Source organism: Sarcophilus harrisii, chromosome 4, assembly GCF_902635505.1.
Source record: "Sarcophilus harrisii chromosome 4, mSarHar1.11, whole genome shotgun sequence".
NCBI lineage: Eukaryota > Metazoa > Chordata > Mammalia > Dasyuromorphia > Dasyuridae > Sarcophilus > Sarcophilus harrisii.
The window spans coordinates 141,856,151-141,883,383 of NC_045429.1; the positions used below are offsets into that span (position 1 = coordinate 141,856,151).

Genomic DNA, 27,233 nt, shown 5'->3' on the forward strand with positions numbered 1-27,233 from the left:
CCAAGTATTGGGTGTACAGGGGAGAGACCCTCCCTCCAGGATGAGTCTCAAGGTGACTAAGTTGGCCTGGATAAGAACAGGAAACTTCTCTTTATTCCTAGCATTCCCAGAAGCTTCATCAAGAAAGTGATAGGTCTGCCCCTTCCCCATTCACCTCCAGGGTTATCTGTTCATATGACACATGCCCTGCCTGCTGTCTATACCTTCTGAGCCCACTGGGAGGTAGGATAGGGACAGACTCGGGGGACAGGGGACAGTTGGGAGGGCTGAGGAGCTAGACTCTCTCTCCTGCTTTAGCTGAGGAAAGAGGGAGGAAGACATTTACCCATAAAGAAATTGTCTCTTCCCCTCAATTAAAAATTTTAAAAAAATTTACCATTAACAAATATAAATATATGTATCTCCTCCTTTCTCCTTCTCTCCCTCCTCCCTGATTCTAGGACTCCCTCCCCCCCACCTTCACAGAAGATAAATTGGAGAAAATAAATGGTGGCTCCAGAACCAAGCTGAGCTCCAGGTTAAGTGAACTTGGGCAAAACACTTTCTCAAATAACACTTTAAAATTGTGGGTTACAGAGGAGATAACCTAGAGTTTCCTTCTCTAGGAGGGAGTTCCCTGTAACAGTGAAATCATAGGTGTAGTCCCTATAGCTAGGTACTTACCTATATCTATTTGGCCAACACACACACACACACACACACACACACACACACACTCTTTCTCTCTGTCTCTCTAATGTGACTGTGGCTATAGTGTGGATCTAGCTTTCAAACTAAATTCCTTCTTGTTAAAGTAACTGGGAAAATATGCAAGACTCAAGAGCCCTTAAGATTCTGTTGGCATATTTCCCTGAACAATTCCCATCACTTTTCATTTTGTCAGGCAAAGCAAATAAAGAGATGTGTAGGTGTAAATACCATGAGATGTGGAGCTGATGAAATACAGATGATTCTGACTGAATGAGAAAGTCTAAAGTTTAATCTGTTCAGTATTTAGGTTATTTGTACTATGGGTTCTTTAGAGAAATAACACATGTTCTAAAATTCAATAACAACATTTTAAAAAATGCAAAAATAAATTTAAGACAATTCAAGAATTTATAAAGAGTTGTACCTTGTATTTTTAAAACATCAAATGAAATAAGTATCACTTTATAGCAAGGGAGAGACATATGAAACAAACTGTTAGTAAATTACAATGATTCAATAACAACTAATTTTTCCACTAATAATGTCAGAAATTTAAAAAAAAATCATGTTACTACACAGAGGAGCAGTTAGGTGACTCAACAGAGAGCACTAGTTCTCTAATCAGGAAGATTCATCTTCCTGAGTTCAAATCTGACCTCAAACATTTAGTTAGCCATGTTTCCCTCATTGCACTCATATGTAAAATGAGCTGGGTAGAAGTGGCAAACCATTTCAGTATCTTTGCTAAGAAAGCCCCAAATGAGGTCACAAAGAATCAAGCAGGACTGAAAATTTTAGAGCATCAACACCTCCTCCCACTCCTTCTAAAACTATGTATTTTTGATGTCCTTGTAAAACAGGATAGATGTTAAAACTAATCTTGAAAACATTTTAAAATGTTTAGCTATGAAAAATTATTAATTATAATGGAGTTTATTCAATCTCTCCCTGAAAGAATCATTTTGGTCTTTCAGGGCAATTCTTTCCTTTCTTACAATAAGTCAATAATTTATTTAAAAAAAACACAAAAGCAAAATCTCATAATCTTGAATTGTGCTGCAGAGGAAAACTGTATTTTCAAAACTATCTTTTACCACACCTTTTGTTCACAAATTAAATTGGATGTTTAATTTGTATGTCTTGAAGATTTCCTTTGGGGAAGTAGCTAAGATTTCCATAATAAAAAAAGAAGAGAAGTTGCTCTCTTGAGGCTAAACACACACACATTCTATAGTTCTTTTGTTATATAACCGAATGCTGGCAATGGTACACAACTTCCCAAGATAGTTAACTTCTATGAAGGCTAACCATAGGTACACTGAATATGTTGCAGCTAAATGGGCAAGAATATGTGAACATCTTAATTATCAAGGACTTTTTAAAAATTACTTACAATATCACTAATTTAGCCAGATATAGTCTCCTGAGCTTTAGTTCATATCACCAACTGTCCACTGGACATTTCCAATGGAAGTCCTATGGCTAGCTCTACTCACTATGTCCCAAACAGAACATATCTTCTGTCATTCTAAACTCATGACTTAGGAGATCACTAATTCCTCCAGTCATCCAATTCATAACTTTAAGTCCTTCTTGGCTCTTTACTTTCCCTCACATCTTCTGTATCTTCCCCTTCTAACTGTTCACAAAGATACCAACTTAACTCATTGCTTATCACCTGGATTACTGCAACAGCTTCCTACATGGTCTGCCTCCTCTCCAATTCACTCATCTTCCAGAAGGGTGATGAAAATAATATTTCTAAGGAAAGTATAATCAAGTCACAACCCTACCTAAAAAAGCTCCAGTGATTTCCTATTGCCTATACAGTAAAACAAAACCAAATTTTGTTTAAATTCTATCACAAGAACCAAGAAAACATCAATGTAAATACCATGATCCACCACAAAACAACTGAAAATAAATGGCAAAATTACAAATAACAAGCATACCCCCAAAGAAATAAAAGAAGTCATATCTCTTTTTCTGAATTAAAATTTAACATTAAAAATGCCCTAAGACCTTGGGGATACTTTAGGTAAATGCAACTTTGCAGAGATAAAAGATCCATGGGTGAAATGTAGCCTAAGTATTTTTAGACCTTGATGTACTGATTGCTAATTTCCCCCTTATTTTTCATTTTTCTTTAAAAAGTATTATTTGTTATATAGGATGGCTCTCTGAGAAGAGGATGGTAGGAGAGATGATGGGAGAAATATGATGTGATGTAAAAAAAAACAAACTATCTAGTCCTACAAAATGTGCATTTCCAGGATATCATCAGCACTCCCTGCCCCTTCAAACCCTAACTAACTTTTCAAGCAATTAACATTTCAGTTGGAAGGACCTATTTGACATTCACCATATCCTATATTCTACCTCTAACCTCAGTTCCTTTTACTCAGTCTATCCTCTATGCCTTGAATACACTTTTCCATTCTGCTGTTCAGAATTCTTAGCTTCTTTCAAAGATCAGCAAATGCTGCAATGAAACTTCTTTCTGATCTTCTTCACTGCAAGTGATTACTCTACTCCAATATTTCTATGCACTTAGGATCACAGACCCATGGAACCTTCAGAAACCATCTAATCCAGCCCTCTCATTGACAAATGAGGAGTCCCACAGAGGCCAAAGGCTGTTCTTTTTTCACTATACTATGTTTCTTCCCCCAGATATTATTCTGTATATCTTTTTGTATTTATCTGTGGTAAATAAAATGTAAGCTCCCTGAGGAGTTGGGCATTTTCATTTTTGTCTGTGTTCCCCTGAACACAAAGGCACTTGATACTGGCTAACTTATCCTGCAAGGAATGTTTAAGGAAACTTCTCTCTTCCTCATTGCAACTTTCCCACTGTGGTTTTAATATGAGTTGGTATAAGAAATCAATGGGAATTTGGGGGAAGCCCATAGACAACAGCAGACGACACTAAAAAATACTTAATACAAAGTTTACAATAAATTCAGATTTCTGGTATGGAGGGGATGATCACATCACAGGTGTACCATACCCTTAAATCTGCTGTGATGTGCAACAGCTAACTGTATTAGTAATTCAAATGCAGTGACCATGTACCAACAACCAAAAACAAAAGGATGACGATACTTGATATAACATGACTGATCAGACCAATCCAAGCTTGGAAGGCTTTATCACAGGTTGGGCACAAATAATGCATGTGAACATTTAGGATGGGTTCTCTAAGTCTCTGCACCTCAAATCTTTTTGTAGCGACTTCAATTCTGCTTTGCTCACAGACCAAAGCCCCTTCTTGATGAGGGGACACAAAGCTGGGTGGTCCTGTGCCAGTGTTTCTCACATTGCATAATCAATTCCAAACTTCAGTCCTTGAGAGCATCCTTGTATTACTGCTTCTGACCAACACACGAGTGCTTATCCTATGTGAGTTCTCCATTACTCCATGTCTTTTTGGCAAGCGTATATTTGGCATTCGAACAACTTGGGCGAGAGTTGCACTCTGCAGTGAAGTTTGAATGCTTGGTGATTTGGTTTGAGAAAATTAATAAGAAATAGACAGGTTTTGAACTGGATTCATCTGAATGTAAGTCTAATGTTCTTTCTTTCCATTAGTCTCTCTAGATGTACTATTGACCAGAGCATAGAAATAAAATGGAATATCTTAAGAATATGTGTTAAAGCAAGATTATCTTTATGCAAAATATTAATGATATATTGGCTCTTTTTCTCAGTCTGTATCTGAATAAGCATTCTCATAGCAAATGAAATGAACAAAGCATTACCTCTTGAAAATGAAAGATAAATGCAGAGTGAATTTGAGTCACAGAGAGGACAAAAAGAAGTGCTGAAGTGAGATATGTCTTGAGGACAGGATGATGTCAAAAAGAAGGATTAAGGGTGGACTTACCCAGCAACCAAGACGTATTTTCCATCTGCTTGATCTTTTAGCCTTTCTAGCAGGGACAAGCGTACTTTGGCTTTGCTCTGGCCATAGATTTCAATTTCATCTGCAAGCAATCCTATCTCCTTGGCAAGAACATCAACAGCTTTTGGAGTCTGTGCTCTGGAAATCTCAATATCACTTGAAGAAAAAACAAATAGAAGACAAGGGACTTTTCAACCTAGGTGGTCGACAACAGAGCACAAAAACAAGAATAGGCCACCAATCAAACTAACATAACCTATCTGTTTATGGCTTTTCCCCTGAGTAAAAGTGATTAAAGCTTATTAGAAAGTATTTTTTTTTAAAGCAACTTATTGGACTTTGCAGAAGTAATCTAGGCAATTCAGTATAAAGACAATACACATTAATTCCCTCCCTGCCCTCAAAATTCTACATATCCAATGTATTGTTTATATCACTGTATGCCCTAAAGGATGCCTAACTCTGTGGTATAGCTGGGTCTTTTTATGTTCTTTAGTTATTCAAACATCAAAGATTTCATAGTGTTTTCATGATGGTCCAAGGCATGTGTGTCTCTCCAATGTTTAAGAATACAAAATTGGAATTTTGGTTTACTTGTGGATCATTTGCTTTTTTCTTTCTACCTGAATTGTCTCCTCTCAGATGAATGAGATGTCTGAGAACAAGAACTAACTTTCCATTTGATTCCCCAGTGCTTAGAATGATGCTTTGTAAAGATTATCTGCGTAATACATGTGTTTTTTTCCTTCAGTCCATCATTCTACATCCAAAAACATGCTTCAAAATAATTTGTTAACTACATAATTCATACAAAGAGATGCTACAAGGCAAAGTGGATAGAAAACAAATCTCAAAGTTACCAAAGGCCATGTTTCAAGTCTGGTCTCTTACATGTGTTTGCAGATGGTCCATAAATAAAGTGAAATTCCAATTTTGTATTCTTAAATATCACAGAGACACATGAACCTGGACTATCATGAAAACACTATAAAATTCTGGACAAGTCACTTAATGTCACATTGCCCTCAGGACATTTTAAAATTATAAGGATTATAAATTTACAAGACACCTTACACAGCCAAAACATTCCTTTTACAGATGAGAAAACTGAGGTTGAGAAAGATTAAGTGAGTTTCCTAAGATCAGTCACATAACAGGAGAAAAAGGTGGGACTCACATCCTCTGGTTTCAAACCTAGTGCTCTTTCCACTGTACTGCACCGGATTTTTGAAGGCAGCATAATTTGCAGAGCATTTACCAGAAACCAGAGGGAGTTTTTCATTGGAAAATTTCATTTTTCATATTTAGTAAATCTGAGTTTAAACTGACTAAAGAATACTGTGAAAAATCACAGAACCAATCAATCTAAATCCATATAGCAAAGTGACATTCTGCCAGTGTTGTACTGTTCAACTCTGATGACTTTCTAGCATGCTGTAGGGACTGTTTCAGACAGGTAGTGAGTCCCTTGTCTCCCATTCTGCCATTCCTAGAGCCACAAGCACTTTCACCATGTAGCCCAGACACCAAACCCTATGCAACGGTTTTCCCATGCTGTTCCATAAAGGATATAAAGCTGGTCACATCCTACAGGTGGTCTGCTGTATTGTAGGCATGCAGAGAGAGTGAGATCAGCGTCAGGGAAAAAGGACAAAATATCCAATGAAGCAGAAAAAACAGAATGATACTCAAGGAACAAAATGTCCAGACCTTACATGGAGGAACAGTGCAACACATGTCTCTCCATGGACTTAATCAGGTTGTTAAGGTTGCTTTTTATCTTCCTATTTCTTCCTTTTTTCCCTTCTCTAACTTAAAAAAAAAAAAAATCTTCTCTTAGTCCAGTAACATAAGATAGTAAGGCAGAATTTCAAAATTCTTAAAGATTATCTTCTGATTAGCTAACTTCATTTTTGTTTTAATAACCTGAAAATTACCTCAATATGTCAGTTTTTGTGGCAGGGAAGTCAAACTAATTGAACCAAACTAATACACCTTTAAAGAAAATAATTCTACTTTTCAAAGGTTAATTCGGGGATTGAAAGGGATATATATTGGTTGATTAGAGGTAGTGAATCTACTTTAATTCTACATCATACAGTGAAGGACTCTACTTTTGTACAAAACTGCTAATTATAATAGGTAAAAATGGATTCCTACTAGAAACACATCTTAAAATAGGGGCTTATGGCTCTAAAGTTTAAATTATAGAATCTTTTTAAATATTGAGAAAGACTAATTTAGCTACCTTACTTTTTAAGAAAAGACAAACGTTGCAAGGTAAATAGAAGAAATAAATGATTAGCTCCTAAATTACATCTCTTATAATCCAGTTGTCAAGTGTGCCCCTGACAGAATAGTATAGACATTTCTTTACCTGGGTACTGGTGAAAGTGGCTGAAGCTTCAAACTTCGGAGCTTCCACCTTCTGTACTGCTGCTCCCGAAGCCACCTCCTCCCACTGTTAATTACATTCTTGAAAAAAGAAATAGAAAAAAGTTCTGTATTTTCAAGTTATACTTAAATAAGACTGTGAAAACAGAACCTCACAGAGGCTAAAACATAAATAAATATAGTATTTTTCTCTTAGCAATCTTCTGATGTGGATGAAAACAGTCTAAATACTAAAAGAAAAAGCTTCATACAACATATTTAAACTTTGTGGGATGGAGTAGGGGGAGTAGGGTAAGAGGTTTAAAAAACAACAACAAAACTCGAAATTTTGTGTGCTATCAGAAAAAACGGAAATAGAGGAAGGCAAGAAACAATAAGCAAGCTATCTTTAAAAGAATTATTCCAGGCTTAGTTTGTCAGCCCTATGTGTTACAGAAGTAATTCTCTCCTTTCCTACTTTCCAAAAGCTGGGATTTTGGGGGAAAGTGTAGAGAGTGCCTTTACTTCATCCTTTATTTTCTAGGAAGCTTTTCATGGCCTACTAAAGTGGTAAAAACATTAATCTCCAGATATTAATAAAAGGAACTTCAACTGAGATTTGATGGAAGCTAAGGAGTTAAGTTTTACAAAAAGATAGGGAAAAGCTCTTTTATTATTATTATTATTATTTTAGTTTGTTGCTTGAACTTCAAAGGATGAACAACAGGAAACAAACAATGGATTCTTTTAGTCTACAAATCTCTCCTCCCTTTCAATCTCTCAACCTCTGTCCATACGATCACCACTATCTCACATAAAAGTTTCAGTAAAACAGTATTCTCATGAGCCAAATTAAGTGTAATAAATCAACACAAATTAGTTTGAGTCAAATGCTTCACAATTTCATGCTATTAGTATATGTTTTCTTTGAAGTGCAAAAAAAATATATAAGGTGAGTATATAACTAAGACAGAGAAAGGCTGGTCATGTTCCAAAATATCTGGTGAGCAGCCCCCCAAGTCCTCTTCTGTTACCCATTAAATACCAGGAGACCAAAGAGGGATAACTCTATTAAGCTGGCTGGACACAATATGGAGGATGTGTAAGAAGATATGGTTAAGAGTTACACAGGATGACTAGGGTTAGGTTACTTATGGGTAGGGGTGTTTTGGCCCCTGGAGGAAATATTTTCACATATATGTCTTTCAGAATAATGGAATATTTGGTCAGCAAAAGATAAAAGGTTTAACAGATAAAAGAAAATTAATTATGAACAGAACCTTGATAAGGGATAAGGGATAGAAGTACATAAAAAGGAAGATATGTTGACCTTCCTTAATTTCTCTAAGTCTTATTTTAAAATTAAATTATTCTTGATTTTCTAATACCCTAATCAGGATTAATAACCCATAATGCTTCCTCCCCATCAATAAAATACAAGGTTGCTATGAGTGGTCAAGATAGTTCATTGCTAATGTGTTTATCTGTGTAGAACATACACTCTTATAATTCAGCTGATACTTTTACAAATACTTACACTTGAATAGTATATATATTGTGTGTGTCTATACATACATATATATATTTAATATATACACACAAAATAGTATTATATATTATATACAGTATATACAAGGTCACACTTAAGGGATGTTAATAAAAGCACAATGTATTAGTTTTTTATAAAGATCTTGGGTGTTCAAAAATAATATTGTAATATTTCCTACTTTAAAAGCTTCATCTGCTTAAGGTTTTTGTAAAGAATTGAGAAACAAGTCATATTTTGTTTGTATAACAATTATCCATCCAATTTATGTCTCAGGTTTCTTTCCTTGTAAAGACTGTTCCTGCCAATTACTGGGAACATTTTGCTTTTCATCAAACATGGAACCCAATGAACTGCATGAGAGGCAAACAAACCTGGATCCTCAGAGCTGCTGCAAGAAGGCCTACATCATCTTCTACAGTCAGGCCACCAAACTGAACACCATATTCATGCTTCCCTGCAAGCAAAATATTGGGAAATCATTTCAAAAGTTTGTTTTGACGAATGAATAATCCTTAAGAAAGGTCAAAAGAGAAAGGGTCAAAATTTAAATCTCCAATTCAGGCCTTTTCCAATATAATAAAACCATATGGCTGCCATAGGTATTTAATGAAATATCTATGACTTAAATTTTTAACCATGAAACAAATAAAAACGGTCATTTGTTATCCTACCTAATTTCTTCTACCAACAAAATAAGGCATATTAAGTTACAGAAAAAGTGTATTAGTTCTGAAACCTCACCACAGAGAAAGACATTCTATTTACTCATTAAGTAAATTCCTTTGAAAACAATATAGAACACTATAATTAAAACTGTTCATTTAAAATTTTGGTTAAATTAGGGATATGGCTGATTGCGCAAAACAATAAAGGCAGGACTTTTATTAAAAAAAATTAATTCATGTGAAAATTCTCAGTGACTTATACTTTTCACAGTGAAATTCTTCAATATAGGAATGACTCTCTTGATTTAAAAATTTCAGTCCTGCTTTCTTCTTTACTAGACAGTGTAAATAAACTAAGAGATTTTGCTCTAGAATACAAAGTTAAGAAACAAAGCATCCTTCTTCAGCAATACCCAAAAGAAAAAACAAAAACACAAAAGAACCGGAGGGCTTAGTAAACCAAGGGACCAGGTTTGATTTGAGAATCTCAACTTGCCTCACAAAATTGACTTGTCTTATTTTTCCTTCAAATTTATATTATATGTAGTAATATAAAACTATTAAATTCAGGAGCTTTCTGGTGAGAAAAAAAATCAGACTATACTTATTCTACTTTTATTTTCCCTCTGAAGTTTTAAAAACCTCTCTCAAAATATGTGTGAATAAATAAAATTAATTTAGACGACCCTGTCCCCTTCTGAATTTTCTTTCTCTTTAGGTTTTCATAATACCTTCTCCTATCTCTGTGACCACTCCTGTCAAATCCTTGGCTGGTCCTTCATACGTGTCATGCCCAATAACCATGGGTTTTCCCTACAGGATACATTTCCCACATTAGACCATGAATTCCTTGAGAACAAAGACTGTTTTAAACCTTCTTTGTTTCTCTGCTGTTCACCATAGGGCTGGGAGCATAGCAAATGCTTCACAAATACTCATATATATATATATATATATATATATATATATATATATATATGGAGCTATACAAATATATCATTTCTAAACATCATTAAAGGTAAACACATAATATTCTTTAAGACACCTCCCTTGAGTCTCTTCTCATGGAAGAAAGAAATATCTCCTATGGTCATGCTCTGAATCAAGGATCATTTTCTTTGCTTTGGAGCTATTATGCTCTTAAATTATCCATTTTGCTGACAACACATTGGGAAAAAAAAGAGCACAAAGCACACGAAATGTATGTTTTTACATCAGATTTCTTGAAGGCATTACAAAGTCATTCCCCTCAGGTATTTTGTGAAAATTAGCAGCCCTTCATTTTTATAAATCATCTTTAGGAAAATGCCAGAAGTCTAGTTGGCTGGATGGTTTCTAGGTCTCATCCACCCACTAGTGAGAAGAAATGTGCTGCTCTCATTCTTGTCATCTGTTTAAATCATAAAGCTGGGTTGGGAAATGGAGAGCGGTAGTGGATACCCACAGCATGAAATTGTACTTCTTTCTAATTTATCTTTGTTCTTCTTCTTCCTTCCCTTCCCTGTAATAGATATATAATTTAAGTGCTGTCCCACTGGTGGCAGTGTGGAAAATCTCTCATGTTTTTAATCCATATAATGTTTCTTTTTTCCCCCCAAGGCCTTTCCCTTCATAAACATTTCAAAACTATGCAAAAGCTGTTTGCATTTATCTGTTATATAGGTGTACCATAATTTAACTAGATGGACAGTCTCAGAAAAAGAATTAAATTACTTCACAAACAATCCCAAAAATTGTTATGGCAAGTAATAAGTATTAGTTCCATTTAAAAAATGAATACAAAATCTCTGAGTTGAGAAAATTCAACTTTTATTTTATATTTAGTATTTTAGAAGTAGAAGAGGTCATTAAGCAAGTAAACACTGAGTGCCTACTATGTGTCAAGTACTAAATATGTTACTATGTGTGAGTATATGTATATATGTATGTGTGTGCATTTATAAACAAAATAAAGTCACTAGCAATTGGAAGAGTTGTCCAGAAAAGTACTGAAGGCAAAAGTCAAAGGAAACCTTGGATTCCAAGAGTTGGAAGAGAAAGAACATTTACAAAGATGGGGGGGAAGGAGGGCAGCCAGTACAGAGATGAGATAAGAGTATCATGTATGAGTAACAAGGGGGCCAGAGTAACTGGGTTGGGTCCAGATCTCTAGAGCCATTATATCATGCAGTCTTATAAAACAAGTCCACAAATTAATTTTAAAAATGATCTTTCCTTCATAATTTTTCTCATATTAACTGGACTTTTGGAAGGTTTTATTCCTTATTTAAGGATAACACATTGCAAGGTTTTTCCTGGAACCATGAGTAGCTTTTACCCCGGTCACTATCTGATATTAGTTGTTTTGAGATCGCCCAGGGAATTTTGCCAGCACAATAAGTGAAGTGGGAGGGATTGAATCAAATTCCTTTGTCCAACTGCCATCTCTGCTTCATAGAAACACTTCATAGCTTTTTATTTGACTTGGCTGTAGATGGTTTCCTTATCAAGAGAAAGAGTTTGGGGGAACACAAAATGAACCTCTTTTAGCCCAGGTCTGTTTCTTTCAGTATGGCCCACATAATTGTGTACCATTTAATACAAAACTAGAAATGACTAAAATTTAGATGCTATACTCATTTGTAGAAAAAAGGGCTTTTTCATCTTTGATTAAGCATAATTTTCAAAAGATGAATTTTAAATGAGCATTTCAAAGAGTACTCTAATAGGTTCCAGAACAAAATCAAAAGGGAGCAAAGAAAAATTTATAATGGAGTTTTGGTGAGTTTGTTTGAACATTAGAATTCCAACAAAAATTATAACTAAAATTTAGGATGTTTTCACTAATTTTGGCAAGTAGGGAAGATGTATGTCAGAAAATGAGAGAAAATTAATAATAATCACAGTACTAATTAATGTAAATGTGATTTTCAGAATCATGGAGACACAAAGGAGGAAAACATTGGAAGAAATATGTTTTAAATGGCTCTATACTCTTGAAAAGTATAAAACTTTTAAACTGACAAGTAGAAATCAATTAAAATCTGAAATAAAAACAAGGAAATATTCCAAATTACCTTTTTATGTTTGTATTTATTCACTTTTTATTTTGCTGTTTATATTTATATATGTACTTATTGACTTCCACTTTAGAGTATAAGAAGCATGTAGAAAGGGATTTCCTTTTTCCAATTTACCTTTTAGCATTGGGAATCAATTGATAAGCATTTAATAAATACCAACTAAGAGCCAGTAATATGTGTGTAAGAAAATGGGGCCACAGAATGGAAACATTTGCTATTTGTATGCAATTAATTAGAATTGAGGTTATTTCGAACTTTCTTTCCTCCTTTTCTTCAAAGTAATTGATGAAAAACAAGATAGGAGACAGGAAGCTGTAACTGAGGGGACCAGCAAAGGCGTGAACTGAAAGTGTGTGAGATTGCCAACGTGAAGACATAGAAATGGGAGCTGGAAGGTTACATGTAAGGAATTGAGAGGAGGATAGTTTAGTTATTTTGTGGAGTGTGAAAAGGAGAATAAAGTTGAAGCTAAAGAACTCAATAAATCAAAAAGCATTATTTGGGTATTATATGCCAAATGCTGTGTGGCCCTGGGGATATATAAATCAGAGTAAAGAACCCCAAACCAGTTCTTCCTCTTTAACAGTTCAGAGTCTAACAACATGAAAACAACTCCATCCAAAAATAAAGAGATATAAAAGATAATTTGGAGTTAATCTCAAAGAGAAAGAAGATTCAGGAGGAATAGGGAGGGCTGCTTGCAGAAGGTAAAATTTTTAACTGAGACTTGAAGAAAACCAAGGAAATTAGGAGCTGAGATGAGAAGGCAGAGCTCTGCGGCAAGGGGGAAAAGCCAGGAAAGATGCCTGAGTAAGATGAAGCAGGGAGGCCAGTGCCAGAGTATGGCAAGGGGGAGTAAAGTTTAGGAAAACTTGAAAGATAGAACAGGGGATCTTATATGTAGTCTTAGAGGAAACAGGGAACAAGTGGCGTTTAATGAGTGGGAGGAGGTAGAGGTTGGGGGATAATGACCTTGGAGAGGAGGAAGATATATGTGCTTTAGAAAAACCATTTTGGTAGAGTAGCATGGGATGAACTAGAGATTGGGAGTGGAGTAGAGTCTTAAAACAAAATTAGATGGCAATGAATGAGGTGCTATGGATCAATTATCTTTGTTCTCATAGAGTACCATGACATCAATGAAGTGATGTCATGACATGTAAGTGAACTGGACTGAAGTACAAGATATAGATTAGGACAACTGAATATGGCCCTGGATGCAGTGGGAAACCTTGGCCTTTTTAAGCTGATGAGTCTGAGTGACTGAGGCAAAGAATGGGCTCTTTTACCTACTTAAAAAAAAAAAAAAATCCAATCTGGGAGGGGAGGACTCTTAGGGTTTCTGGCCAAAACAGAAATAATTTCTATTTACCTTCACTCTGAATCAAATCAGGGCCCAAACAATGACCAACTGGGCTTGGCTTAGGCCTACTATGGGTCAATCAATCAAAGCCAGAGTGATTTGGGTTTAAGGTACACAAGGACCAGTAAAGCATATGGTAGCAGTGTCAGGAGAAAAAAGAGGGCTCATAGGAAAGGTATTATGAAGGAAGAAAAGAAAGGATCTTTACAATTCATTAGAGAGGGTAAGCAGCAGAAGATTGCTAAAGTTTGTGAGCCTAGGTCACTGGGACAATGGTGGTGCTGTCCCTAATAATAAAGGAAATTTGAAAGAAGAGGGGAAAGGTTTGGGGGAAAAGATAATGAATTCTGTTTTGGACATTCTAAGATGCCTATGAGAGCCCAGTTTGAGATGTCAAATAAGCAACTAAACAGAGAACACTGAAGGTTAGCAGAAAAGTTAATGCTAATCAAATAGATCTGAGAATAATCGGAATAAAGTAGGTAATTAAATCCTTGGGATTTGAAGAGCTCTCAGAACAGAGGCCTAAAGGTCACTCAAAGTTATCAGGGATCACTTGGATGATAATCTAGCAAAGATAACTGAGGACTCATTAGAGAAGTGGGAGGAGAACAAGAGAAGAACCATATATCATAAAAATCTAGAGATGAAAGAGTATGAAGGAGAAGAGGGTGATCAACAGTGTCAGAGAACTTCAGGGAGGAATAGGATGAGGACTGGAAAAAAAAAGATTAGACTTGGCAATTAAGAAATTACTGGAAATTTTGGGGAGAATATTTACAGTTGAATGATAAAATTGGAAGTCAGACTGCAGAGAGTTAAGAAAACAAGAGTGAAGAAAGTGTAAAAAACAATTGCAGATGGTCTTCTAAAGAATTTTAGCCACAAAGGGGAGAAAAAGTCTAGGTCAATAACTAGTAGGAATGGACAGATCAAGTTTTTTGGAAGATGGAAGAGATATGGGCATGTTCATAAACTAGAAAGAGGCAGCTAATAGACAGGGAGAGATTGAAGATTGAGATTTAGGATAACAGAGGGGACAATTTGCTAAAGAGAGAATTTAGAATAGGATCACTGCAAATGTAGAGGTAGTAGCATTGATGAGGATATGATATGCTTCTTCATATGAGATAGGTATGAAGGAGATGGAAGAAGAAAACATCTGAATGATATGAAATAAGGTGGAGTGAAGAAGAACTGGGAGGAGAGAATGGGAAAAAGAAAGGTAAAAATAGAGCCATGGGAAGTTTAAGAAGGGATGAAAAGTTTTGGAAAAGTGGCTTCAGTAAGTGGAATAATAAATTTATAGGGATGTGTAAAAAGATTACCTTGCCACCATGAGATTATATAATATAAATCTATACCAGATCCACTCAGCAGTTTTATGATTTTTTTTCCTTCTTTGTTCAGCAGCACATGAGTAAGAGTAAAGCCAGTGGATAGTAGGAATAAAAGCTAAAAAGAGAGTTTCACATTTTATCCTAGAAGCAATAGGAAGTCACTAGAACTTAATGAGTAGGGGAGTTATTGGTATGATCTATGCTTAAGGGAAATATTTCGGTAGCCACTTGGCATTCTGGATTGGAGAAACTTGATGGAGACCAATTAAGAGGCTGCTGAAATAATCTGGGTAAAGTGATGAAGGTTTGAACTAAAGTGATAATCTTCTTTCACAGGCTCCTCTTCATAATCTGGCCTTAGCCTGTTTTTATTACTCACCTTCCTGTTCAACTTTCTTCCCTACCTCTGAGAATCCAAAACTTCCTGAAAGACTTACCTCCTGCTTCAAGCTTTTTCTAATTCCCTTGGTTCTTAGTATTATCCCTCTCCTTAAATGATCACATACTGACTTGTCAGTGTCCCTAGCTTCTAAACTGTAAGGATAGATTTTTTTCCCCCTCAATCCATTCAGCATCAAGCTTAATGCTTTTTATACAGTAGGCAGAAAATAAAGAAGAAGAGAAAGAAATTTAATCCATAAGCTCCCCCCAGACTTCCACCTGGGCAAAAATGTTTCTGTCTTTGTTCTTCCTTAGGAGAAGTAAATTTTGCTGAAGCACAAATAGTCATTATAGTCCTGAAGAGCAGGACCTGCGTCCCTGGCACAAGACAGCAGCATCTGTACTGGGAACAGGATAATGAATAAACTAGACACAGAGGAAAGAGGTAGCTTCAAGGAGCATGACTCCTCAGGGACAGAGATAAGTGTCATCTATGGGAGCTTCCTTCAGAGCCCAGCAGAAAGCTTCAGTTAAGAGGGGCTTTATGAGGATTCTATTAAAAGACCCTGTAACCTCAAGAATGATCTCTTCGCTGTGTGTTCTCTCTCTACGTGTACCTCTGTATTGTAAATTTGAACCTTCTCTCTCCAGGAACTTTGTGTGCTCAGGGTGAAAGCTTTGTAAAAGTACTGTTCTGGTTATGTCTTCTCAGTAATAATCTTTTCTAAAAAGCTGAGAGAGACAGAGACAGAGAGATATGGGAGAGTACTAAAAGACTTCAGGCTCCCCTCACTGAGAACTAGGTTTGATCATGAGACTCAGCTGCCTCCAGAAATCTGGACAGAGGAATTTATCTCTACCCACAGTTGGTTTTCTCCTCCTAAACTAGGTCATTCTAACTCCAGTGGAGGAGTGAAAGGACACAGGCTTATTTTCTCAAATTTATCTAGATTAGATTCTGTTTACACTTGAAACACAAGAAAAGCCTCCAACTTGGATGGGGTCTTGCCCAAGATCAAGAAGCACGTACCCTGAGGATTAAGGCAATCTCCTCTGTCAGTTTACCCTTCAGAGATTAGCTGACCAATATACAGGCTAATCCTTGAAAAAGAAAATAAAAAGCCTGGATCCTGATTAATAATGGGTTGTTAATTATTTCTTTCAACCAAAAAGGCAGAGTTAAAAGGTATGCACAGTTTGATAGTCCTTTGGCATAGTTTCAAATTGCTAGGTAGCCTATAGGTATATCAGAGTCTCACCAGAATCCAATTTAGGATACTACAACACCCTGGGATCTCTCGATTAAAAAGCTTAAGCTAATTTTGTCAACACTTTTTGTCTACCAAATTTCATTTCATCTCTCTGGCTTGACAAAAGCCAATGAAAAGAGCAGACCTCTATGATTGAGGATTATACAGGAATCTCCCAATCAATCACTGAGTCCTCTGGGTCGACCTAGATGCATCTGAACTTACACTTAATTGTTTTCTTTGCAAACATTATTGTAGTGATGTCACAGCACATTTCCTAAGTTTTAATTACAACATTTAAAAATCATTCTTATAAAATATACAAGCCATTCTCCAATTGATAAATGGCCAAAGGATATTAACAACTTTCAGATGAAGAAATTAAAACCTTTTCTAGTCATATGACAAAAATGTTTTAAATTAGTATTGAACAGAGAAATGCAAATTAAGACAACTCTGAAGTACCACTACATACTTCTCAGATTGGCTAATGATAAATGTTGAAGGAGATATGGGAAAACTGGGACACTAATACATTGTTGGTGGAGTTGTGAACTGATTCAACAATTCTGGAGAGCAATTTGAAACTATGCCAAAGGACTATCAAACTGTGCATACCTTTTGATCCAGCAGTGTCTCTACTAAGCTTTTATCCCAAAGAGATCATAAAAAAAGGGAAAAGGACCCACATGTGCAAAAATGTTTGTGGCAGCCCTTTTTGTGGTGGCAAGAAACTGTAAACTGAGTGGATGCCCATCAGTTGAAGAAAGGCTGGATAAGTTATGGCATATGAATGTTATTGAATATTATTGTTTTATAAGCAATGATGATTTTGTATAGAAAGGTAAGGATGACTTTAGAAAGGCCTGGAAAAATATAACCTGATGCTAAGTGAAGTAAGTAGAACCAAGAGAATATTGTTCACAACAACAATAAAATTATGTGATGTTCAATTCTGATGGACATGGCTCTTTTCAACAATGAGGTGATTTAGACTAATCCTAATTGACTTGTAAAGGAGAAAGCCATCTATCTGCATCCAGAAAGAGGATTTGGGGGATTGAATGTGGATTACAACATAGTATTTTCATCTTGTTTTTTGTTGTTTCTTGCTTGCTTTTTGTTTTCTTTTTCATTTTTCTTCTTTCTGATCTGATTTTTCTTGTGCAGTATGATAATTGTGGAAATATGCGCAGAAGAATTGCACTTTTTTTTTTTTTTAAACATATATTGGATTATTTGTTGTCCAGGAGAGAGGGAAGGGCAAAGGGAGAGAGAAAAAATTTGGAACACAAGGTTTTGTAAGAGGGAATGTTGAAAACTATCTTTGCATATATTTTGAAAATAAAACACTATTATTAAAAAATCATTCTTATAATAGTTGATCAGTAAATGTTCCAATTTCCCTGTTTTAAAATATAAATGTTCGGCTCATACTACGACAAACACCTTGGCAAGGTTCAACAAGCAAGGTGGAATGATTTTCAAATGTACTACTTCTGGGATACCAGCCATATGGGACCTTTCTTCTGAGATTAGTTATTCAATAAAATACCTCTATAGAATTACTTCATCATAAACGACCATATGCCATTTATTTTTTATGGAGGAAAAAAATAGTAAAGATTAGAAAGAAAACCTCGTTATAAAATTCTTCTCTTCATCCAATCATACATTTATTAAAACACACACACACACACACACACACACACACACACACACACGCACACACCAAAAACCCCTCTTACTTCCTGGGATAGAGTTTGTAATTGCTGGCAGGAATAAATGTGAATACTTTTCCCTTTAGCAAGAACCTGAAAAAGTCTTTTCAATTGTTTTGAGTGGCAAGAGTAGAAAATAGTATTTTCCTTCTAACCCATTGAATATATTCCATGCAGTTTAAAAATTATTAAAGTTGAAATTATACACCTTTAAGGGTGGGAATATGTTGCCATTATAGCACTTATTTATTGTCATTAGATTTTTCTTTGTTAATTATTCCCCAATCTCATTTTTTAAAAAATTAAGTACAAAAACATGTTAAGATATTACTGTGCCTGAGGGCATTTTCCCCACTAAATGTGAAAGATGAAAACTGCAACCATAACATATTTTTAAATTTGTCTTCAACTGAAATCCACACCCACTTTATAAAGTTGAAAAGGAAATTCAAAGCATTCACATATTTAGGCCTAAGTGAACTTAAAATGAACTTTTGATGATCAATCTATTAAGAGGACTATGCAAAATATCAAAACTTTTGACATCTCTAGATTACTTGTTCAAGGGAATTATTCAAATTAAAATCTAATCTTTCAATTAAAAATTAGATTCTACAAAGGAAATCATCATAAAGTACTGTTCAATTACAAAATTGCATATGCCATTTTCATAAATTTATAGGTATTTGAAGGAATTAGGCTTTCTAATCTCATTGCAATCCTAAAAATTTCTACAGACATGAAAGCAATTCCTAGCTTTAACAATGCAGAAAATCAGAAATTATGGACTAGTAATAAACAAGCAGAATGGAATAGTAAATAGAGAGCTTTGATGTCAGAAAGACCTGTACCCACGTACTATCTTTAATACAGAGTGACCTTGGTACAAGTCATTCATCTCTTGGAACTCCCATCCATTCTCTAAGAATAAATATTGCAACATTTCCTTCTGTACCATAAAAAAATAGCATAAAACATTTATTTCATTTATGATTCTATAAATGTTACATATGTGTTTGCCTTTATCCTATTGTTTTTGGATCATAAAGAAGTTTCCTTCCTCTTACTTTTATTTCACTCACAAGAGTAAAAACATTATCTCTTTCTTTAAGCCATAAATTACTTGGATTGAAAAGAGATTAGAAGTTGAAATGGGAGAGATGGAGAGATCTGATTTGGGAATCTCACTTTGGGAAAAGCCAGGAAAATCAAAATATGGATACTAGTATGATATCAATAGTACTGACATGATTTTGCTCTCTGAATAAGTACCTTTCCTTAGCAAAGATTCCAAGAAAATATGTTAAAAGCTTACCTGACAGAAAGTTGTGGGAACAATTGAGAATTGTTGTTCCTGGTTGTATCCAGCTAAGTGGAATTTCATCTGGCTTAGGAGAGCCTATAACCACAATTTCAGCCTCGTTAAGCTAAAAACAAAATTGACAAAATGAGATTTAATGAATACTTTTCAAAAATATTCACTGCCCCTACACTATTACTTCATAGTTTTTCCTAGTAAGACTTATACTCCCAGGAAAGTAAGGATGATGTCTTAATTAAACTTTCTAACTCCCTTAGGACAATGTTTTTTTGCATGTATATATATTTGTGGAATCAAAATGAAGGAAACAGTTACAAGTATGTTTTAATACAATGAGTATACACTAGTAAAGGAGGGAGTAAAAAGGAGTGGTATATAGAAAGGGCACAAAACCTGAAAAATCTTAATTTTATTTCTCCTATTTCCTATTTCAAAAGCAGGAAGTAGGAGAGAGGATAGGAGGGGCAAAGAAGGTGGTATTATCTCTGGTTTCTTTTACTTTGGTGAAAAAAAAAATGATAACCATTCACTCTTATACAGGGCAATCTATTTTATGTAATGGAATCCAAATTGGATTTATTTGTAGTTGTCAAGGTATCCTCATCTTGTTTTTGAACAACGTTATTATAAGCCCTTTTTAGGAGCTTAAGTGAGACTATTGTTCATATTGGGAAATTGGCTAGTTGATTGCTAAACTCGCTATCTGAGCTAGGTAACAAAATAATCATCACAAAACATATTCACCATACTTATTGATTCATTTTCCATAGATTTTGCAAGGATTTGCAGCTAGGCATTAGGTCTGGAATATGATGGTTCTACACTGATCTCAAAATCAATAGAGGCCAATTACTCCAATATTCGGGCTAAAGGAAGGAGGAGATTTTGAAGTTTTAGTAATGCAAAAATCATTATAAAGCGGATCACCAACCTCTCACACTTCAAGTCCCTTTAGGGGTAGTTAAAATAGGTGAGAATCTTTGTGTCTTTCACCTTCATTTCCACTTACTTTTCATTCCCTGCTCATCTTTATTTTTAACTCCCTCTACAAATAGATAGGAAGAGCTGAAAGAAGATAGGGGACTCGTATGGCACCTTATTTCTTCAGCAATATATGAAATATGTTCTTTTAAATTTATTTATTTATTCTTTGGGTTGTGGAAAATACTATTCCAGGATTTAGGGATAAAGCCTCAATTTATAGTCTTTTCTTGTTCAAGGCTTTACATAGACAAAAGGGGAAAACAAAGAGTACATGCCTTTGGGTGAACTTAGGAATGGGGGGAAAAAGGAAAGTTAGCATTTCACATACCAATGAGAACAATTACAAAGGAGATTTTTCATAAAGTATTATACACTTCAGTATCTGAATGTTTAAAAAAAAAAACAGTTCTCCAAAATATCCTTAAGTAAAATATCAATGGAGCATAATCTGAAGCATATTTTCAGGGGAAATTTTTAGTAGAGCCCAGGAAAAAGAAGTGATGAAATGATGACCATATCTTGGGTTTAGTAGCATATATTAGGATTTTAGTTCATCTTCACTCCCTCCCCTCTTCTTCAAGCTCCCAGAAAATTTAAAAATAACATTTTCTAAGTTTTAATGACACTATTCTCTCTTGGTTCTTCTCTTCTCAGTTTCCTCTGAAAGGCCTTTATCCAGGTCATGCCTATTCATCCTGGATGTCCCAAGGCCTCTGTCCTGGGTAGTCTCTTCTCTTATTCACCTAAGATATGGATCAGGTTTCCTCAAATTATGGCCAAATCTAGCCAGACCCCCTTTTAAGATGGCTCTTGAGCCATACAAAAAAAGTTTTTTATGTTTTAAAATACAATAAAATATTATTAAAAAGTATAAAAATTCTTATCTCACAGGCAAAAAGAGGGTGGCAATTTGCTTACCCTTGCTGAATATTAGTTGCCATGGTACTCTCATCAGCTTCCATGGATTCTCAAAACAACTTATTTAGAACTCCCCTCTCTCTCGACCCCCAGCAGTCTTACATCTCCAATTCCTTAAAAGACATTGCAAACTGGATGGTCTACAGATATCTTAAATTCAACACATCCCCCCAAAAGCCCTCCCTTCTGAATGTCGTCAATGTCAAGGGCGTTTTATCTTTCCAGTTCAAATCTGGCCTCAGACACTTACTAGCTATGTGACCTTGGGCAAGTCACTTAGCCCTTTTTGCATCAGTTTCCTCCTTGAGCAAATTAGCTTGAGAAGGACATGGCAAACCATTTCAATAACTTTCCCAAGAAAATCCCAAATGGTCTCACACAGAACAAAAGTCAATAAACTCCAATGGTTTCCTTTCACCCCGGGTACCAAATATAAAAATCCTGTTTGGATTTCAAAGTCCTTCAAAAGCTTTTGAAGGCTCCCCACTCCATCCCTACTTTTCCAGCCTTCTTACCTTTAACCCTGTCCCTCAATAGTCTCTAATCTTGAGATAATGGCCTTCTTACTGCTCCAAACAAGATGTACCATCTCTTGGTTTGGGATTTTCTCTGGCTGTCTCCCAGGCCTGTTCTCCTTCTTCATCTCTACTTCCTGGGTTGCTTCAAGTATCAGCTATAAACTTTTATAGAAGCTTTTTTTTTTATCCTTCTTAAATCTAGCATTTCCTTTCTGTTGATTAATTCTAATATATCTTGCATATGTTTGTTTATACACTGCTTTCTTCCATGTTATGTCTTACGTCTAGACTATTATATTTTTGAAAGTAGAGACTATCTTTTTAACTTTGTGTCTACAGGGCTTGGCACAATGCTAGGCACATAGTAGGACTTTAATAAATGTTTGTAGACTAACTAAAATATATAAATAATGAGACAATAATTAATCTCTAGAAGGAAACAATGAAAATAAGTATAAAAACAGGGATTAAAAATAAAAAAACAACCCATGAATCCTCTATTAGAAAACAGATTTGTTATGATTCATTTTTAAGTGTCTATATAGAGTCAATTAATCCCCAGTCTAAAAGTCAGTATCCAGAGGGACTTGATCAGTTTGATGGTAAGGGGAAAATACAAAACAAAATGTTTTAATGTTGTTAAAAAAGAGCAGTCTGATTAATCACACTAAAAAGGGCAAAAACAAAACAAAACAAAACTAACACTTGCCTCAACAACCATTCTAGTTTCTATAACTACAGGACCACAACACAGCGAAGCTGAACAGAAGACATGGAACACAGTATTTTCTGTGTAGCCCACTGTTAACACCAGTTGGATCAGTTCAAATTGCACATGCTATCTGCAAGCTTTATCTAAAAAACAGCTGGACATGTGGGTGATGTTACAAATGAGAAAAAAGTTTCCAGTGGGTGGAGGGCTTTTAACATCTGCATAAAAATGACATCTCTTCCATATATACACACACACACACACACACACACACACACACACACACACCACTGTCAGAAGCCGAGTCACAGTAAAGGGCAAGGTTTCAGAAGGTTGCATAAAAAAAAATAATCAGCTATTCAGGAATTCAATGCTAAGAGACAGTCTCAGGCAAGAGTAGCAAAAATGCAGCCCTTTAAATCTGTATGCAAGTCAAGATCATATTACCAAGACTTAAATGTTCAATTTAAGAACATGAAGAACTGCACAAGGCTTTTCCCAGACTCCCCAAGAGCTTTTGTCTACTACGCATTGTATCTCTGCTACAACCAGTACTTTTTATTACTTATAAATCACTTAAACATCAGTCTTACCTCCTCCTCAAACTCGTAAACATGCATACTCCTAAATCAACAATGTTAATATACAACTGGGGACAGCTAATCCCACTGTGCAAGAGAACACATTATCTTCTTGTAGCAATAATCATAAGGCACAAGTTATAGTATACTGGGGGTAAGGGCAGGGAGGGATGGAGCCAGCAAGGAAAGCAGAAAGTTGAACACTCAAATGAGTAAGCAATCCACTACAAAACAAGAAAAGATTCCAGTAAGTTAGGATTCTAGATATATAACCTCAATATCTTTCTTTTCCCCATTCTCCAACTAAGGAGACATGCCAAGAAATGACTTAAACCTGTTTTATAACTTAATATTGATTTTTCCAAAGAGATTAATACTTAGAATGAACCACCCATTCCCAGTATGAAAAAATATTAAAATGATATTAAGACAACAGATAATACTTGATGGTATGGAATCACCACATACTATGAATAGTCCGAAACCTATTCTCTAAGGCAGTGGTTCTCAAACTTTTATTTTCAGTATCTTTATCTTATTAAAAATTATTGGGGATCTCTCCAAAGCATTTTTGTTTATCTGGATTATATTTATAGACATTTACCATATTGGAAATAAAAAACTATTTTTGAATTTGTAGACCCTCTAAAAGGATTTCAGGGATCCCCAGGATTCTCTAGACCATACTTTGAGAACCACTGTTCTAAGGGCTGAATTTTTAAACTTTTCCCCGTTACCTTATATATTAGGAAGACGGACTTTGAAAACATAAGATAAATACTGGGCATGTTATCATTGAATATGTTCTTTGAGTCTTCTTAATAGTTTTTATTTCTCCTTAGAAGAAAGGGCTGCGAGGAGTATGGGATAAAAATATATTTAGAAGCAACTATGATAGCAATGGCAAAAGGCATCAATAAAATCTGTTTTAAAAAAACAAACATGAAAATTATAGATTAATTTCATACACACATATATTACATGTAACATTTTTCCCCCTTAGGGTGGGAAAAACCAAAATGACACTTATCTCAAAAGATCATTAAAGACTTAAAATTGAATTCCCACTGTGAAAACCTTCCCCAGAAATACAGAGAGATAACTCTTTAGTAACTAATAATCTTAAGGAATTGCCTGGGACACAGGAATGGTTAACTGACTTGTTCATACAGCTGATATGTGTCAGAAGTGGGACTTAAAAAAAACCACACCTTCTTTACTTCAAAACTTGTTGTACTGTAAAAAGAGGGAATTTTCAGCTTTTTAATTGCAAATTGTTAGAAGAATTTCATTCTTCTTTATAAGGTTTCCCTTTCTCTTCCCTCTTTCTCAAAACTGCAAAAAGTTTACACTCATATCACTACTTCCTTGGATCCATCATGATTATATTAGTATAGGTATTCCCTCTACCAGTACAAAACTGTAACCCTTCTATTCCCATGCATCCTGTGCCATTCTTATTTTGGATATATACATCATTACTAGCATCTTTTATACCTCTTTTTGTGTTCAAGTCATCCTTCGTATCATTCCACAATTTACTTTATTTTGTTGCCCAGTTGGTCCCAATCTGTCAAGCCAACCATCATCCCCTTCAATATAGTCTATAATCCAAGCGAACAGTTCCTCACACATAGCATTCCATCTCCCATCTACCTCCATGTCTCTACTCAGGTTCTCCCTCATCTGTAGAATGCCTTCCTTTTTCATGGAAAGATTCCTTCTTGGAATTCTTAATTTTCCTCAAACCTCATTTGCCCTCAAAAAAAGGCAAATAAGGCAGCAGCCTTAGGCTCTGGGCCCCTCATGCCTAGATTTCTAAATTGGTACATAAAATGTTATCCTGTGAGAACATTACAGAATTCTGTAGTGCTATCATTACAGCATTATAGTTGAGCTGTATCATGGGATTAGGAAATCTTCTGTGGGCTAGTCTGGGAAACCAATCACCATTTATTAAGTTTATTTTTCTGGAAAAATGTGTTTGGAAAAAAGCAATTGACTTACAAGTGAACTTTTGGAATACAATCTATATAATAAAATGGAGACTGCCTAAAATTAAGTTTAGGCCAACATCTTATATAGCACAATAAAAACAAAGTACTAAAGGTTATACTAGAAACTCAGGAAAGACAGATAATATATATATCCTGTTTTAGGTGAGGCTAGTGAGGGAGTTCTTAACCAAACAAAAGATAAAATAGATCATTTCAATTACCTAAAATTGAGGATCTATTAAAATAAAAAAGAAGTTTAAAAATTGCGAGTATCTTTAATTGAACCCACAAAAATATGACTGCCATTTTCCTTTGAATAAGTGGTACAAATGAAACAAAAAGTTCTCAAAAGAACATCAATTATTACCAACCATGTGAAAGACTATTCTAAATCAGGAATAACAAGAGAAATGCAAACCACAACTGAGTAACTGAGTTTTCACTTCACACCCAGATAATTGGCAAAGATGATAAGAAATGGGAAGTTAATGTTGGAGAGATTGTATACTCAAACACTAATACAATGTTGAAGGTGCTGTGTCTTGATCCGGTTATTCTTGACAGCAATTTGAAATAGTAAGAAGATTGATAAAATGCTTATGCCCTTTGACACAGAGATATCACATATAAAATATGACTGTACCCTAAGATAAATACAGAGAAAATTGAGACTTATATGAACTGATGCAAAATATGAGGATTATAGTAAAATAAACAGAAAGACAAAAATGAACCTAATATTTTATTAAAATTTTATTTTTATTTACTTTAATTAATGAATTAAATTAAAATAACCACACGACCCTTAAGAAGAGATGAAAAAACGTATTGTCCTTCCTTTAGAGTACAGGAAAGAGTCTATAGGCGCAGAATGTTGTATAGGCTTTCAGATTCAGGTAATATGTTTGTTCTGCCCAGCTTTTTTTTTCTTTTTTATTCTTTGTTATAATTCTCTTTTCAGGGGAGTAGGAAAAATGTATTTAAAACTGAAAGAGACATAAGCAAATTAAGTATAAGCCAAATTAAGTAATAATTTTTTTTTAATATTAGGAGACTATTATTTATGTTAATATTAATTCCATTTTAAATTATAACCTTCTAGAGGTGGGGATCTTGTGTTTATTTTCTATAGATCACCTCTAACAAATTCATTATTTTTTGGAAATTAATCAATGTAAAAATTCACAAAAGGAAAAAATAACAATATCAAACCATTTTCACTAAGACATTACACAAATACTTAGATTTTGGCAAGATAATTTAACTTTTCAGCAAACGGTATTCCCCTACTTCACAAACACTCAGTCAATGACTTGGTGATCTCACTGCAGGAGAATTTTTTCTGCCTTTCAGAAACTGGGTGTATCTGTTATCCTTTTTCTCATTTGTGATCAGAAGAAGAGATTATTAACTTTTAAAATGAAAAGCACATCTTAATGTTATGTCACAAATTAGATCTATTGCAAGCCAAATGGATTCAGGGGTAATTGTGATTATAACATAAGTCCACCAAACTTCCCCCCACCCCGCCCTAGGATTGTAAATGACCTTTCTTTAACTAAATTCTACTCCCAAAATTACCTCTTAGTTCATCATTCAGCTTATTCAAAATAAGAGAATCAAAACTATAGATCTGAGCCCAAAATGAGTGCACAGTGTTTTTGAGTGAAAAATTAAATTCCTACAACTGAGAATAGATAGACTGCACTGTAATTATGACAGAAAATTTTTAAAAATGCAACCAGAAATATTGTGCAGGAAATATTACAATGTTGTTTGTTTAAAATAATTTTCTTCCATGAGAGAAAACATTACAAAATGGGTGGGACCACTCCTTCCCCCCCAAATCAGAAAAATCTGAAGTTATGGTTCCCAGAGCAAGTCAACACATGTTACATGGAGAC

The 27,233-nt window shown here is 35.0% G+C and overlaps 1 protein-coding gene across 1 annotated transcript in view; it reads right to left on the bottom strand.

The window, feature by feature from the left end:
* MTHFD1L (methylenetetrahydrofolate dehydrogenase (NADP+ dependent) 1 like) overlaps window positions 1–27,233 on the bottom strand; it is a 197,632-nt gene that overhangs the window by 139,606 nt on the left and 30,793 nt on the right. The window contains exons 8-11 of the mRNA XM_031937629.1: window positions 19,614–19,725; window positions 8,888–8,970; window positions 6,972–7,069; window positions 4,577–4,750 (exon numbers count right to left, since the gene is read on the bottom strand). Coding sequence (XP_031793489.1) covers window positions 4,577–4,750; window positions 6,972–7,069; window positions 8,888–8,970; window positions 19,614–19,725 — 467 coding nt within the window. The remainder of the gene's footprint in view (window positions 1–4,576; window positions 4,751–6,971; window positions 7,070–8,887; window positions 8,971–19,613; window positions 19,726–27,233) is intronic.